At 35.2% G+C, this 16,565-nt stretch overlaps 1 protein-coding gene across 1 annotated transcript; it reads left to right on the top strand.

Moving 5' to 3' along the window:
• The first annotated feature begins 4,150 nt into the window (after window positions 1–4,150).
• Window positions 4,151–10,697, top strand: LOC134664355 (androgen-dependent TFPI-regulating protein-like). The gene is made up of 4 exons (XM_063520934.1): window positions 4,151–4,407; window positions 7,141–7,281; window positions 8,266–8,486; window positions 10,293–10,697. The coding sequence occupies exons 1-4, from the start codon at window positions 4,195–4,197 to the stop codon at window positions 10,591–10,593; spliced, it is 876 nt and encodes a 291-aa protein (XP_063377004.1). The 5' UTR covers window positions 4,151–4,194; the 3' UTR covers window positions 10,594–10,697.
• The last annotated feature ends 5,868 nt before the right edge of the window (window positions 10,698–16,565 follow it).

Below are 16,565 nucleotides of genomic sequence, written 5' to 3'. Positions count from 1 at the left end.
TTGTTTCTAAGTCTGTATTTTAATATTTTATAATTTATATTAAAATTGTTATTATAGATTATTAGTGATGTGAAAGAGTTGAGTCGGTGAATAAAAATATTTATTATATTTAGTGATGTTGAAGAGTTGAGTCGGTGGATAAAAGATTTAATATATATATATGTTTTGTGGTGAAGAGTCGAGTGGAAGGATAGAGGATTTATTATATATACAATTAGTGTTGAAGAGTCGAGTGGCAGAATAGAGCTTTGATTATAGATATGTGATTAATGTTGATGAGTCGAGTGGGAGAATAAAACGTTTATTATAGATGATTAGTGGTGACGTATCGAGTGGAGGAATACTAGAGTATATATTTTGTTGAATGAGAATTTACTGTAATGTATTTGTTGAATGGGGTATACAGGATGATGTAATATGTGGGAAATATACAGGTGATGTAATATATGGGAAATATACAGGGTGATGTAATATGTGGGAAATATACAGGATGATGTAATATGAGGGAATATACAGGGTGTGTTATGTTTTTCTGGTTATTGTATTTGAAATTTTTTATTGGAATATTGTCTTGACTAAAGTTTAGCGCTGTAAATTAATGCTTCAAGCAGAGTCGATTGAGGGGGTGTGTTGGTTTATAGAGGCTGTATATAGCAATCGACACTGGCTTGAGACATTCTCTTTGAATATAGAAAGCTCAAGTTTGAAGTATGTTCGAATTCAAACTTGAGAATTGTCATTCACTCTACTTCAATCATCCGTAACGACAAGTCATGTTTTTGTGAATACAATTAAATAAATAAAATAGATGTTTACAAACTAAAGTGCCTTCCAGTGATTAATAAAACCCTCCAAAGACCTCCTGTAGCGGCTCTACAGTTCCAAACCTGTTTTGAAGTATCATCCAAGAAACTGGTTCGTGTTGGTTAATTTGACAAACGGCTAAAACAAGGTAAATACGTGTCGTTTTACACTAAATATTACTATAGTCCGACCGCTTAAATGAGTCCTCGCCTGCGCGGTACGGGAGCGACGGGGTAGGACGACTAAGGGTGGCGGGGACGGTGCGGGCGGCAGGCGAGCGGCGCCCGCACCGTCCCCGTTTAAGCGGTCGGTCTTATAGAATAATTATGATGATGCATAAGATTGAGAAGCGCTGGTGGACTAGCGGTAAGAGCGTGCGACTTTCAATACGGAGATCGCGGTACCGAACCCCGGCTCCTATACCAATGAGTTTTTCGGAACTTATTAATGTACCTAGTTACTCGTACAAAATATCATTTGATATGTACCTAAATAAAAACCGTTTCTTTTCGGTGAAGGAAAATATCGTGAGGAAACCGGACAAATCCCAATAAATCATAGTTTCCCGTCTAGGTAAGAAGGTCAGATGGCAGTCGCTTTCGTAAACTAGTGCCTATAAGCCGTGGCAAAATGCCGGGATAACGCGAGGAAGAAAAAGATGATGATGCATGAGATTGCAGATTGGTTTGCAAGATAAGTAATAATATTATGACAAAGTTTACTTTACAGAATCCCAACCAGATTCTTTCGTTATTAAGACGAAACAGGAGCTGAGCCCGTTCTCAATTTTGAGATTTCAAGGTAAATATACCCGTCGCTCTGATGGGGCGTAACCGCGACGTTAGTACGATAGGGACAACTGCAACTTAAGCAAAAAATCCTGCGTAAAAATCTCAAAAATCGAGGTTTCGTACTCGACTGTTTCCTCCTCCAAAACTTAACCAATCCTAACCAAATTTGGAAATCTAAATGATTATGAAATTATCCGTGTCGGACCGTTTTGCTTTTTTGGCTAATTGATATCAGTTTTGAATACGACGCCTCTCATTGTGGCATAGTCAATTAGGCCATTTTGGCCATTTTTGAAGAGCTCTAGCTCCTTAAAGGATAAAAATATCAAAAAAAGCAAAACGGTCCGACACAGATATTGACAATATTAATCTGTGTTGAAAAAATCATTGCTCTAGCTTCAAAAACCACGGAGGAAACAGTCGAATATGTTTGTATGGAGAAATGACCACTCCTGTTGGCTTTTAAAATATCAATATTATTTTAATCCTTTATTTCGGATTTTAATACTGCTGATGTTTATTTTAATACTGTAATTTAGATTTTAATATTTTACTGCACACGAACTGTCCCTGAAAACTTCTCATACGTTAATAAAAGTGAAAAATGGCATAAGCGTTGAATAACTAATTAAATACTCGGTATGGTTTATTCATTTCTCATTTAATAGGGGTTTAATATACGATTACGAGTATGGTATATAAAAAGCAAGACCACGCTAGGCAGTATTATTTTTTTCGTAGCTATTTAGTAAACTTTTTTTTCAGCTATTATACCAAGTTACTAAAGAGTACTGCGAAGTACCTAACCTGCGTACCCATGCAAAACCTGGCCCATTTTAGGTTTTACTAAATTAATTTTGAAGTACATGTTCCCCAATCTATTTTGAACTTTTATAAGGGTTCCATATTCAAAAACATAACAAAAAGAGGCTAAAACTTCTTAAGTGAGAATGTCGACTAACGCGCAAAGCTTAATGCAGATGGCGCTGCAATCGTTTAATAGACATATTTTGAGAAAATGGTTTATTTTAAGTCCGTTTTCTTTTTTTTAGTATATTAAATAAAATAAATAAATAAATATTTAAATATTATAGGACATTCTTACTACTTATTCTTACTTATTTTTATATACTTTTGTATAAGTAACAGCTCTTTCCAATGTTCAAAGTTTTTATGTACATATAATATTATTATAACAAGACGAAAGAATACATAGATACAAGAAATATCTCTAGTATGAGTGAAGTCAAGACATCCGTAGAAGCCACATCGAAGTCTTCTCTACTTCACTTTAAACAGTAGTCAATTAACGAAGGGATAAAATTATTGCGTAAAGTTTAATTAACTTGACATTCTTATCGTAAAGCCCAAATAGATTCCAGTACTTTGTTAGGGATACCGGCAATGAGATTCATGTCAACCCGAGATGCCAGGCCGAGACTTGCCCTTATAATTTTGATTTGCAATCCGGAACCAAATTTCATGGCAGGCAATTTTGAATATTAATAATGAAACGTGTATATCACGTCTTATATAATCGGAATAGACTAAACAACTAAGTAATTTATAACAGCCGAATGGTAAACAAGGCATTCTGAAATATGATCTAGACCATGGCATACACATAATTTTACCAGTCTCTATTTTATTTTGTATAGTTCATTTTTTTAGCATTAAGTAGAAAAAAGGTAAACAATTTTGACGTGTCTGTTAATTGAAAAACACTTTATAAAAATAAGTCACGGCAAATATGTAACAATATGAATACGGTCTTCATATTCTTCTGCTTTCAGAAGTGAAGGGAGAGCAGGAAAATACAGAAAACAGTTAAAGTGTTTAATTTTGATTACCTACGAATCCAAAACTAGGTCGAAAAAAATACATTTTGATTAATAAGCATCTATATCAACAATAATCATCTTAAGTACTTACTCATAGTATTCTTATAAAAAAATAGCAAAAAAAATAGAGAATAAAAATAATGCACTGGAAGAATCGGTAATAGAAAAATACTATGGCATTACATCAGTCTGATTTTTGTTCGACGAACTTTGACGTCAACACCTTGGAAGTTATTTGAAGTTATTCCGACCCCTTATTGTACACGGAACAAGTTTCCTAGAGTTTCTGTTAAGAAATAGTTTGGTTATTTTTGGGAAAAATAGGATACCTATACATATTATAAGGGCAAGGACATTAATGAGTACCTAGTTAGCACAAGGCAAATATCTGCCTATAACAACATTAATAACACCACCTAACATTTACTTAATTAGACAACAATCTAAATCGGTGCCAAAGTATGCCACAACGTAGGTACCACGTTGTGGCAGATTTCGGTTTTTGTCTCAACCTCCCAAGGGGCTGACAGAAAACAAAACAAACGTTTTTTTGTCTGATTACACTTAGATATAGCATACTACGTAGTAGCTGAGAACCACACAGGTTTTGTTAACTGTATCTCATACCAGGAAAAAACATCAAACAAGTTTAAGGATTCTCCATAAATACGTGTTATATGGCACAATTTTCGCAGTCCTTGCGGCTGATTTGGATTGTGCACAAGTTTTGATATTTATAAAATTGCAAAGTGTTTACAATGTCAAAAACACTAAATGAATATTTAAGTAACAGTATTCGGACGAGTGAAAAATATTTATTGAAAATGAGATTATGGTTTTACAGTTTAACATATTGTTTCATGGTCGTCACTGCGTTAATACTACTACGAATAGACTTTACTGTTGCCGAGGATCCTGCAGTAAGACTGTATCATCACAACCGCTGGCTGCTTATTACTTCATGGTTTAATGTGAGTTTGTTTAATATTATGAATTAAAAATTAATAATATTTATGAATTATGTAAATATACTTGGTCAAGCAGATCTTGTCAGTAGAAAAAGGCGGCAAATTTGAAAAATGTAGGCGCGAAGGGATATCGTCCCGTAGAAAATTTGAATTTCGCGCCTTTTTTTACTGACAAGATTTGCTTGACCATCTATAAATAACCTAAAGTCACCATATAAGTGGTCGTAGCATATATTATTTGTATTTATAATAAGTATATCTATGGTGTCTATGGATCAAGCATACATTTAGCATTTTCATTTGTTCCCGAAAGTTAAGGATATTTGTGATACAAATTGCCAAAACGTTTGATATACCTCTGAAAACTACATTGAGACCGGTTTTGGATGATATAAGTCACAGCCAGAGGTTATGATCCGGTTATGGTATACAGGTAACTTCAGGTTCTTGCAAACGGGTGTTTTTTGTGTTTTCAGCCTTTTATTACGTCCTGATGTCTACTCGTATCGTTGTGCCGTTTATGATTGGATGTATTTTGATCGGAACATGTAACACTATCAACTGGAGGATTTTTTATTGTCTAAACTTTATAAATGATGTTTTATTATTTTTAACCGACTTCCATTTCATAGAAGGAGGAGGTTCTGTATTCGGTTGTGGCTATTTTTTTTTTTTTTTTTCTATGTACGTTCACCGATTACTCCGACATCCGTAGTCCGATTTGAGTAATTCTTTTTTTGTTTGAAAGGAGATACCTCCGAGTTGGTCCCATTTTAATTTGGTTCTGTTCTGATGATGGGATCCATGAGGAATTGAGGGAACTCCTCAATTTTTAAAGGCACATACATAGTGATTTGGGTGTTTTCTTAAGCAATTCGAGCATTTTCTCCCGAAAACCACCACTTTGATGAAGTAGACCTGATGATGATGATTGTTTTGATGATAATGATGATGATTTTTTAAATGTAGGATGTTCAGCGATTACTCCGGCACCTGTGGTCCGATTTGAGTAATTCTTTTTTTGTTTTGAAGTAGTTACCTCCAAGGTGTTTCTGTATTATTTTTGGTTCTGGTCTGATGATGGAATCCATGAGGAATTGAGGGAACTCCTCAGTTTTTAAAGGCACGTGTAAAGTGATTTCGGTGTTTTCTAAAGTAACTCGAGCATTTGCTTCCGAAAACCGCCAATTTGATGTAATGCAAGTGTAGCCTTACCACGAGTTTGACATTGACATATTCGCTAAGTTAGCGACGCTAACGCTTCGTAACTTACTTTTTATGCATCTCGCTCGCACTAATATGCCAGTACGAGCGAGATGCAAAAAAAGTAAGTTACACACACGCTAGCGAATAAATCAATGTCAAACTCTTGGTAAGCTGGTAAGGCTACTGATCGGGGGTTAGGGTTAGGAGTTAAGGGGTCGGGGAATGGCGGTTGAAGGGCTGCTGGTTCAGGGTCGAGGGGTTCATGGATCAGGGGTTGATGCGCTGTGGGGTAGAGTGATCGGGGGGTTGAGGGATTGGGTCAGTGGCGGGGCGGAGGACGGATTTAGTCTAGTGACAGGAATTATAATTTCCCAGACGGACTCGAGAAAATTCCTGATTACATATTTATTAAAGTAGGTACCACACGAATTTAGTGTTAATCATGATGTTGTTTTTCATTCATGCGTTGCGCTCTTAACAATGCGTTAAAACTAAAAATGGAAAAATAAAAACTTTTTACAAAAAAAAGAAAACCGACTTCAAAAAGGATGAAATAAAATATTATCCTTTTTAAGTCTATGCGTTACCAACTGATATGTTTGAAGTCGGTGCCAAGCCAAGTAGTAACAATACCCGTCAAAAATAATCAGCTTTATGACTATAAATCCCATTAGAACTGTACTAATAACTATTATAAATGTGTAAGTAATTCTATCTGCCTCTTTGTCGCCTTTTCATGGCTAAACAACTGAACCGCTTTAGGCGAAATTTGGCAAAAACGTAAATTCCTTGAATTGTTTTATATTTTGAAATGTAGTCCTCTGAATAAGGGACGGGAAATAACTCAGTCCCAATCCCATGCTTGCGTGCCGACAAACATGGTACGGACTGTACCAAGAAGGTTTCATCGTGTGTTCTGAGGTGTGTTCTTAGGTATAGTCCACGTCAAAGATATGTTTACACTTTTGCACCTTCCTCCTTTGTAATAAGACGAAAAGTGTAAACATATTTTTAACGTCGACTGTACCTACAGAAAGTACGTTCATTGTCGTCGTGTAAGGCAATCCAACGTACATCCTTATCGAATCGCACCAAAATCATGGTATGCTTCAAAAGTTGGCTTGGCACCGACTTCAAACATATCAGTTGGTAACGCATAGACTTAAAAAGGATAATATTTTATTTCATCCTTTTTGAAGTCGGTTTTCTTTTTTTTGTAAAAAGTTTTTATATATGTATGTACTTATAAAAAGCAATACGTAATGTTTTTATGAAAATCTAACCACCTTAATAATCGTTGGTCTGGTCTATCACTTTGACAATTGTGTTTAGAAAGAGACAAACTTGAACATATTTAAATAAAGGTTTAGGTTAGGTACGCACTAGCACAAGTTCAATCGAAAGTTTGGAAGCACGAAATTAATATACGAGTAAAAGCGCATTATTGTTGAAATAGTTCATGAATGATGTGAGTGTGTTTAAGTATTTGTTGATATTTACAATGCGTTGTTTTGTTTAATATGTTTGCAGTTAGTATCGTTTGTGTACACGCCTATCTGCATGTACTGCGACTGGTGCGAGCTCCGAGGCACCAGCGCCGCGAAGCACGTCAAGATTCTAAACAAATTCAGATTCGTATGTTTCTCCAGCATCCTGTTCCCAGTTACTTGTGTAAGTTTCACTGTGTTTTTAAAGTTTTTTTCTAAAAATAGGTACATTTAATTTATTTATACTTACTTAAAGATTGATTATTGAGCAAATTTTGAACTGATAAGTAGTTGCTATTACATATTTTTGATTTTTGATGGTGCGAAATCGACACAGTTCGAATTTCCGTGTCGAAAAATAAGGCGGCTGAATGTCAAAAAATAAGGTCGTAGGTAAATATTTTGTAATCAAAACAATGACACAATTTTGTATATAATCGCAATTTATGCCATTTTAATAATGAAAACAAACCCGTTTAGCTTGTATATTGGGAATCCCACCCACTACTAACAGTGGCTTAGCTAGGCGTGGGCGAAGTGGGCCGTCGCCCATGGCCTCGCGACCCAAGGGGGGCCTCGCGCGAGGCCCCTTCGGGCACAGTGAAAGAAAAGGGCCTCGCAGATACGACTTCGCCCACGGCTAGATTAGTTCACGCTACGCCACTGACTACTAACTCGCTTGAGTATTATGATGCATGAACTGTAATGGCTAAATATCAGGATCAAGACTGTGTTATATGCATGATTCATAAATAAACAGTATTTTAATAAGTCATAATGAATATCTCAATCGTGTCAAACAATCTCAATATTTGCAGACACAAACCCCTATTTTACCTTATTCTGAACTCTTCATCACTATTTACTATCGTATCTACCTAGATACATTATTCATTATTCATTACCTACGTATGAACTCGGTGATAAAACTACGCTACATGCGATTACACCGAGTTCATTAACATCGTCTCAATAAGGAAGTAAATATGTTTCTATAGGAAAGTACAATCATGATAAAATATGGTATCAAACGTATCAAAAAGAAAACCTGCAGAAAGAATTTTGTTAAATAATGTAAAAGTCTGTTTGAACTATGCATATTTTATCGCGCTCTTCTTTCCTTCAAGCAACAAGCAAGAAGTTTTTCTAATGATTAACTGTTTCCCAGTTCTCAGATATCCTGTTCTGGAGGCTGTGGACGAAGAACCGCGAACTGGTGGCGCCACCTGCAGTAGACGTTCTGGTGCCTCTGTGGCTGCAGCACTGTCTCCACACCGTCACGCTGGTCGTCATCCTGTTAGACCTCGTGCTGGTGCCGAAGAGAAGACCTAAAAACCTAAAATTTGGAGTTTACGTGTTGACAACATTTCTAGCTGCCTACGCTGTTACGTAAGTGAAGATAGCTATTACAGGGTGCTCGGGAGGAGCCCGCAGAAACATAGTCATATGTAAAAACTTTGATTTTTGGTAAATTATTCCAAGAAAGTTATTTTTTTATTAAAGGTGATTAGGTGTCCCACTGCTGGGCAAAGGCCTCCCCCCTAGACCTCCAATCCTCCCGATTAAGTGCAGCATCTGTCCAGTTGCTGAGAAATGTGTCCAGGTCGTCCCGCCATCTCCTCTTAGGCCGACCTTGCCCCTAGTTTTATAGGCTCTTAAAAAAAAGGTGATTATGTGTATATAAAAAAGGTTTAATGTCCCTTCACTTACCTTTTCTTTATAACGCACAAATGTTTTATCTTTGACTTTTTCTACACTATATTAATTCTCAAAACTCAAGGCTTTAAATACACTGGCCAACCAACTTATTTCGTATTGTTATACCTAGTTGGTTTGACAAACCATAGCAGTCATTTCTAAACTTACACCTTTTCTTAGTGGCGGAAATAGTTGCCCAGGCTATCATTATTTGGCCTCCCAAAAAGTACCTATATACTCGTATTTTCTACCAAAAAGCCAAAAATGCTATATTCCCTATGTATAGTAATGTACATGAAAACATTTAAGTAGGTATATAAGATAATTACAATTAAAAACAATTGATTGGCATCATGACATGAAAAGCGTTTTACCCTAATTTATATTGATATACATATAGTAGTGTGCCCTATGATGGGCGTGGAACCAGTAATGGGACAAAAAACCACAAATCCTGTAAAATAAGTGTCTAAAAGTAGTTTATAAACACTGCCTGTATATTATCATAAATAAGAGTCCTAGAGCTGTTTCAGTTTGAATTTTTATTAAATTTGGTTGTTTTTTAAGAAATTGGCGTCAACCCAAAAGTTGTCGTGTCACTGAAAAAAAATACCACTACGAATTCTTAACAACTTCGCTAAGAGAGGTGAGTAAATTTATTAAATTTTAATTAATTAATACTTGATGAAAACTAGAATGTGTTTTGTTAATTGCATTTACCATGAGATAAGGTATACAACATACTATGTTGTGACTCCACAGATGTAAAAAAATAGTGGTATTTGGCCCAATCCCATTATAGGAGCTGTAAAACTGCATACCTCCTATAATGGGCAATTTACATAATGATGCTTGCCATGCCATCATTTCATGTTTAAACAATACAGAAGTAAAATGTAGTTACGAAATATGTCAACCAGGAGGTATGCTCGGACTTCGGATAAATTAATATCGTTTTTTAGTGTGGGTCAAATCTTGGTAGCCGAGTTTGAGCCACTTTCCCGTTTTCCGATTGAGTTGAAATTTTGTATTCGTAATTAAATATGCAAATCGGATGATAATGCAATATTATTATAACATGGACCAGATCTGATGACCTATTTCAATATTTTATACTGATAGAGCAGTGTCCATTACTGGGGGGCCCATTACTGGAGCTTTGGTGTCCATGACTGGAGAAAAATAGCATAGTTTTAATTTGTTAAGTGTGTGGAAACTCATTGCAGTATCTTTGATACAACACGCCTGAAACATGAAAGACGGGTAGGACTTTCATCTTTCAATACGCTAAGCGGTAGACCATTCACATGTATTAGGGAAATATCACAAATACTCCAAATTCCCTCTTAAATGTCCCATGACTGGTGCTGTTACTATACAATATTTATTATGTGTAAGTAAACATTTTTCTATGTTCGTATGTAAAACAAACAATGATGACGTGGGTGCAACGCTGAACAAACTAATTAATTTTATATATTAATAATATATTTCCAGATGCGGTCGCAGTATAATCAACAACGAACACATTTACCCACTGCTGAGGCTGTTCAGTGGTTACAATTTTATCCCGTTAGTAATATTTGTGAGCGTAGAACACTTTTTCTACTTCACAATACAGTGGCTGATACTTGATTTAGTATGGGGTAACACAGCGCAAACTCATGCTTTGTCTTTACTAAGATTTCCAAGCCGCCAATTAGAATTAAACGAAACCACAAAAGATAAAATGGAATTATCTGATACTAGAAATAGAAGCCAAATTAAAAAGAGTAACAAAATAAAAATAACTAAATAGTTGCATTAGCTAATATACCTGATGCAAGATCCTACATTATACATTGTTAGTTTCTAAGGAATATGTATATTATTAGGTGCAAAATTATTTAAATATGGATAAAATATTGGAGCAAATGTGGAGCAAATTAACAATTAAAGTGAAATTGTAAATAAAAAAATATTCACAAACCCCTAGTTTTTTTTTTCAGTATACTCCTGTATTACCGACGCATTAACTCACCAGTAGTTACCCTTTTATGATTGTAGAATTGAAGAAGAATTCTAATATGTAAGTAATATTTGGACACTTTATGAACATATAAATATAAACCTGTCATTTTCTATACAGTGTATCACAGGAAAAGTTTTTGACATGCAAACTATTTAATATAAAATTAAAAAAAAATATAACAATAGTTACATGAGTATGAGTAATTCTTAATTATCTGGAGTGAGTAAAAATTAACTGCGATTAAAATAAAATGTTTCATAAATTTAACATATTATCTTATAGATATTTATATTATCTTCGCACACTGATAAGGTAAAAAAGGCTGCAATCGAAAATCAAATTGTTTTCCGTGTCAAGCCTTGAAATAATTTTTAAAAATCTAATCACAGCACAAATCTTGTTTATCTCCTGTTAAGATTGCTTAAATAATCAAGTCACCAGCAGTGCCCTGTTTATCAAAAGCTTGTAACTTGTAATACAAGTGGAAGTCCCTTTTTGACAGCTTTTGTTAGAAAGGGACTTCCACTTGTATTACAAGTTACAAGCTTTTGATAAACAGGGCACAGGTCTCGTTATCTCTCTTACTTAGTTAATGTCCCCCGTTCTATTTACAAAGGCAGCGTCTCGGTAACAAATGCATCGTGCACACAGATAACATAACAGCAAGATAGGTTGTTTGCTACTATATCTTACACACTTATGATACACTGTACCTTTAAGTATTTTAATAAAAGATAACAAAATCTACCCTCAAATTGCTCCTTAAGCCTGAGGGTAAATGAAAACATTACATGATCAAATAATGTAGGTTAAAGTCAGGTCGTTCAGTGACTGATCCTGGCGGTTTTGTATTTAGTTGGTTAAAATGTTATAACTACCCGAAAATTTAACTTTTATTTAAATACCTAAAGATACAGGCTTATAGACTGAGTCTGCGCAACGTATATAATATATATGTAGATACAGAAATAGGAATTCCTCTATCAGGCGTATTCTAATTTTAGTAAAAGGATATGAAATTATGAATTAGATATGACGTGACATTTCAACCAACTTCAACCAAAAACGTCAGCCCACAGCCCAGTCAGACCGGAGTTCCGATATGTCGCAAGTCCGACTACTAATTATTGGCTCAAGGTGAAAACTTTTTAAATGTTTTTATCATGATTTTTGTTAGTTTGTGATTTTATGTGTAAATGTTGTGTTTTCTTTTGTATTATGTACCTATTTCAAAAATTGTTTGTCTGGCAATAAAATTACTATGAGACTTTTTAAATTGCATATCGAAAATGTATACCTATTTTCAATTTTACACCATCAAGTGACATATCTTCGTGCTATTCTCTCTGGGCTTCACAGGCGGCACCTTTTAGTGGCAGGACTCCTTTGTGCACTGGACTAACTTTGCCCAAAAGAAAGTTGCAGCGCTCTCTCGGTTACCGCTGATGATACTCGACATACTCGTACGATCTTTGAAGTCCATCAAGCGTCATTGACCATGCCATTGCACCAAATTGCACCTTTCGAATTAGCATAATCACCTAAGAACCTATACAAAACACGTTTGAAAACACCGGGGTAACAAAGCTCATAACAGGAAAAACTACTTATCTGGTTTAGCATAATATTTATCAGTCTGTAAAGTTGTTTCCGTCGGTCAACAAACTTTAACCACATCAATTCACGAAATAAACAAAATGACGCTTATAATGAAATAATACAGTCATTTTATACATTTAGCGTTTGCGTTAAATCCGGTAGTTCCAATTTTTTGCAGACTTGTTTATGATATTGGCCCAATAAATAATCCAAGTTTGAGACCTCGAGCTCCGAATGCAACTTTTCAAAAACCGTAAAACCTACGAAATTTTCGGAGCTTTTTAAGATTTGGGCGATTATAACCCTAAAGGACTAGTGATGCTCGAAATCGATAAAGGATAGTAGGTAGATCGAGAAAGGATAGTACCTTCTCAGGAGTCTTTTAGGGTTATAATCGCCCAAATCTTAAAGAAAACTGAAATTTTCGCTGCTGATAGCTGGCTGATAGCTGATATCATTAGTGTACATTCCAATCTGTACGGTTACCATCAGTTTGTCACTGACATAAACGCCGTCGAGAACGTAATTTACTTTCTATACATCTCGCTCGCACTCGCATATTAAAACAGTGCAAACGGGATGTATAGAAAGTAAATTACGTTCTCGACGGCGTTTATGTCAGTGACAAACTGATGGTAACCGTACTGAACCTACTGCGACTAGCGAGAGCTCCGGGGCACCAGCACCGTGAAGCACGTCACGATCCTTAACGACTTTAGATTCGTATGTTACTCCAGCATCCTGCTCCCGTCTACTTGTGTAACTTTCATAAGTATTTGCAAACGTCAGAATGACATACCTAACAAAACTACAATTCGAATTTCCATTTACGATTTCGAGCATTTTTCTTCCAATTCTCAGCTTGCCCGTTGGAATTATCAGTTTAGCCGTTACATGTAGCAAACTAGTTAGATATCTATTATATGTAACTTAAATAAATTCAGAGTATCTATTAACGGCATCGATTAACTAAATTTAGGTGCCGGAGAGAAGAGGCGATGCTGTCAATATAGTGTGCAAAGCTCAGAGGAAGTAGCTCACCACTTAAACTTATTTAGTTTGCATGCACCGAACTCAGCAACACAGTTGAAGACCATTTAGGTACTTAGTTTCTAGAATGGCTAGAGAGAGATAAGAATAGAATAGTCAGCGGCAGAAGTTGCTAACAGGGCGAGTTATTGTTATTCAAAATATGTAATCTTTTTGCCAATTCGATACATTTTGATGTCGAAGTTATATGCCATTTTGTTGCATTGTATTGTATTGTAGTACGGGCGAATTTCCGCAACGTCCTGCGCCTATTTTGCCATTTTGTTATATGTATATGTTATATTTGCCCGTGCGTCTCGCTTGCGGTAATTATGATACGAGCAAGTAGTAAGTACCTAGTAAGACTAAAAGAGATATGCTGGAAAGGAAAATAGGTACCAAGAAGGACTTCGGTATTTTAAGCAGAAATAAAACTTATACTAATAGAATTATAAATAAAACTTTAACATCAGTATCACGGCGAGAATTTTGAATTAGGTAAAGTACCTAAGTTTCAAAAGTATCTGCCACCCTGGAATACTCTCCCAAATAGAGATATGTCTATCTACAGTTCACGTTCCAAACTATTTGGCACTCAATCTAAATCACTCAATTAATCTATTTTGATTATCTGTTTTAAAATAAACAGCATCTTCTTTATAATTTAGTTTTATTTAATCTTTCGGTACCTACAGTATTTTTACACTTTTAATCATGAAGCCAAATCAAGTTTCACAGCTTATGATTCTTATGAACCATCGCATCGCAAATTAAAGGGGATGTACAGACATTGTACTTCAACACTCTCCCCCTATCTCTTTTTGTTAAGCTGTTATGGAATAGTAGATACTACGCGTAGTCTGATCAGCTACTTTTGATTCTGTACAGTCAAAAGTTTTAAATTATGACCCATTTTCTACCTTGTCACATTGACAATAGTATGAGATCTCTATAGCGACTTTCATATTGATTGTCACTGTGACAGGGCACGAAATGGGTCAAAAATGAATACTTCGACCGTACCAGTCTTAGAGGATATAACCAACGGAGACGCCATATCTATAATTTTCGGTACAAAACAGTCTGCCGTTTTTTGCGGGGGCGGGGCACATCAAATGGATGCGTAACGTCAACATAGCCATGTCAGATAAACGTCAGTCCATACATGTGTTTGACATGTGGTTGACCATTGGCCGCTTTTTTTCGCCAGAGGGGAACGCATGTTAATAACCACTCCGTTGGTTATATTCTCTAAGGTACCAGTTAAGTAGCCTTAGAGCGTTTTCACATTGTCCGATACGATATCGGATGTCGGAAGGAAGTAAAGTGTAAGAAATAGGTATTCCTATGTATTTATTAATAAATAATGAATTAAAATAGTGAATTTAGGGTTACACTATATACTACACTAAATAACTGACATATTCGCTAACCGTTATTGAGTACGATTAAATTGCATTTGTTCAAAATCTACTAAACTAAGTAATTGTAACTGTACCAAACTATAACAAATGTGGGGAAGCTTACCTGCAGGCGCGTGATAAACTGAATCCGTTGATTTAGTGACGGTACCGAGAGTTACCTCCGGGAACTCCTATTAACTCATGGGTTTCCTTCTAATTTGGAACCGTAAATAGAGTGTAATACGTTCATATTGCCACAAAACAACAGATTTAGAACAGCGCTTAAAATTATTTACACTTTTTATTTAATAGAGCAAACACTAAATATTTTAGAGAGGGAGTGATTTTTCTTTACCTTTTGCAAATATTTGGACGCAATCGAAATTCGAAACTCAAACAGTTGAAACCAATTGCAGTAGCTTTAATGAAACACGTCGAAAAGATAAAACACGAATAGAAAATCGAACTTCTAAGCGGTAGAAATAGGTATTTATAATAGGTAAGTATCAATGATGTATGTAGTTAATTTGGTGTACCCTTATTTAATCGCCAAATTTTGTGCTGAATTTTGTTATAGGTACAGAAAATTATTCACATAATTATCAAAATGCACATTTTTGTTACAATTAATTCTGTTTCATCGAGTATTCATTTCAAAGAAACATATTTTGTAACTTGATTAAAATTCAGAATATTTATTCAAAGATTTTATTCTTTATTGCCTTACCCGTTAGGCTCTTTCATAAATAATTATTCTGGGGACCTAAAATCTAGAAAGCAAAAGATGTAGGACAGCGCCATCTAGTCAACAGCACTTACACTGCATGAGATTGTTTACTGTTTAGAGTTCACCATGATGGATTTTTATGTTACTTCGTAGTTACATGATTTTATCATAGATGGCATAAAATTTAGAAAATAACGATCACAAACAATATTACAAGTTTTTATACATAGCAATTTACAGTCTACCATTTAACTGAGACGGTACATAATAAGTTATAAATGTTTACGGACTGGAAGCTGGGCATTTTCACTTAATTGAACATCTTTAACGGCCGGTTAGCAATCGTTACCAAACTGACGGTCAATGTCAAATCCCATACATTTTGTCAGGAATGTAACGGTTAGACGTTACTGAAACACGACTTAAGTCGCGCTTAACTTGTACAAGTTAAATGAAAATGCCCAGCTATGTGAAATAAAATTAAATAAATTAAATACTATGACTAAAAAAGCACTTAAATTAGGTACTTAGATTTAGTTTCAAAACTAAGCTACCTTCTACTGGAAAATAAAATTACCACGCAGCTAAGCACTAACCTTACTACTTTACTAGCGATGGGAAGACCTAAACAGGTTAGTTATAATATTATAACTATAACGAACTATAACTAAGGGCCTACCGCGAACACCGAAGCTCGAAGTTCGTTATTTGCATATTTTTCTGTCGCTCTAAGTAATTAGTAATTACTTACACTTTAATTAGAGTAAAAGTTCGCAGTAGATCCTGTGACAACGTTCGTGTTCGTATAATGTAAGTAATGTAAATACATATATGTATTTTTTGTAGTTTAGGAAATTTTCGTAAAAATAGCACTAAGAAAGTGGAGGATCATTGAAATTAGACAGTTCTTTTTTAAATAAATACACGTAGGTAAGCCCGAAAACGTCATATCAGCTGAGTTACGTAAATGACTCATTTTAAATATCATTGTGTGTGTAGCT

The sequence above is a fragment of the Cydia fagiglandana genome, chromosome 1, assembly GCF_963556715.1.
Source record: "Cydia fagiglandana chromosome 1, ilCydFagi1.1, whole genome shotgun sequence".
Taxonomy (NCBI): domain Eukaryota; kingdom Metazoa; phylum Arthropoda; class Insecta; order Lepidoptera; family Tortricidae; genus Cydia; species Cydia fagiglandana.
This window is presented reverse-complemented; position numbering and strand designations above follow the sequence as displayed.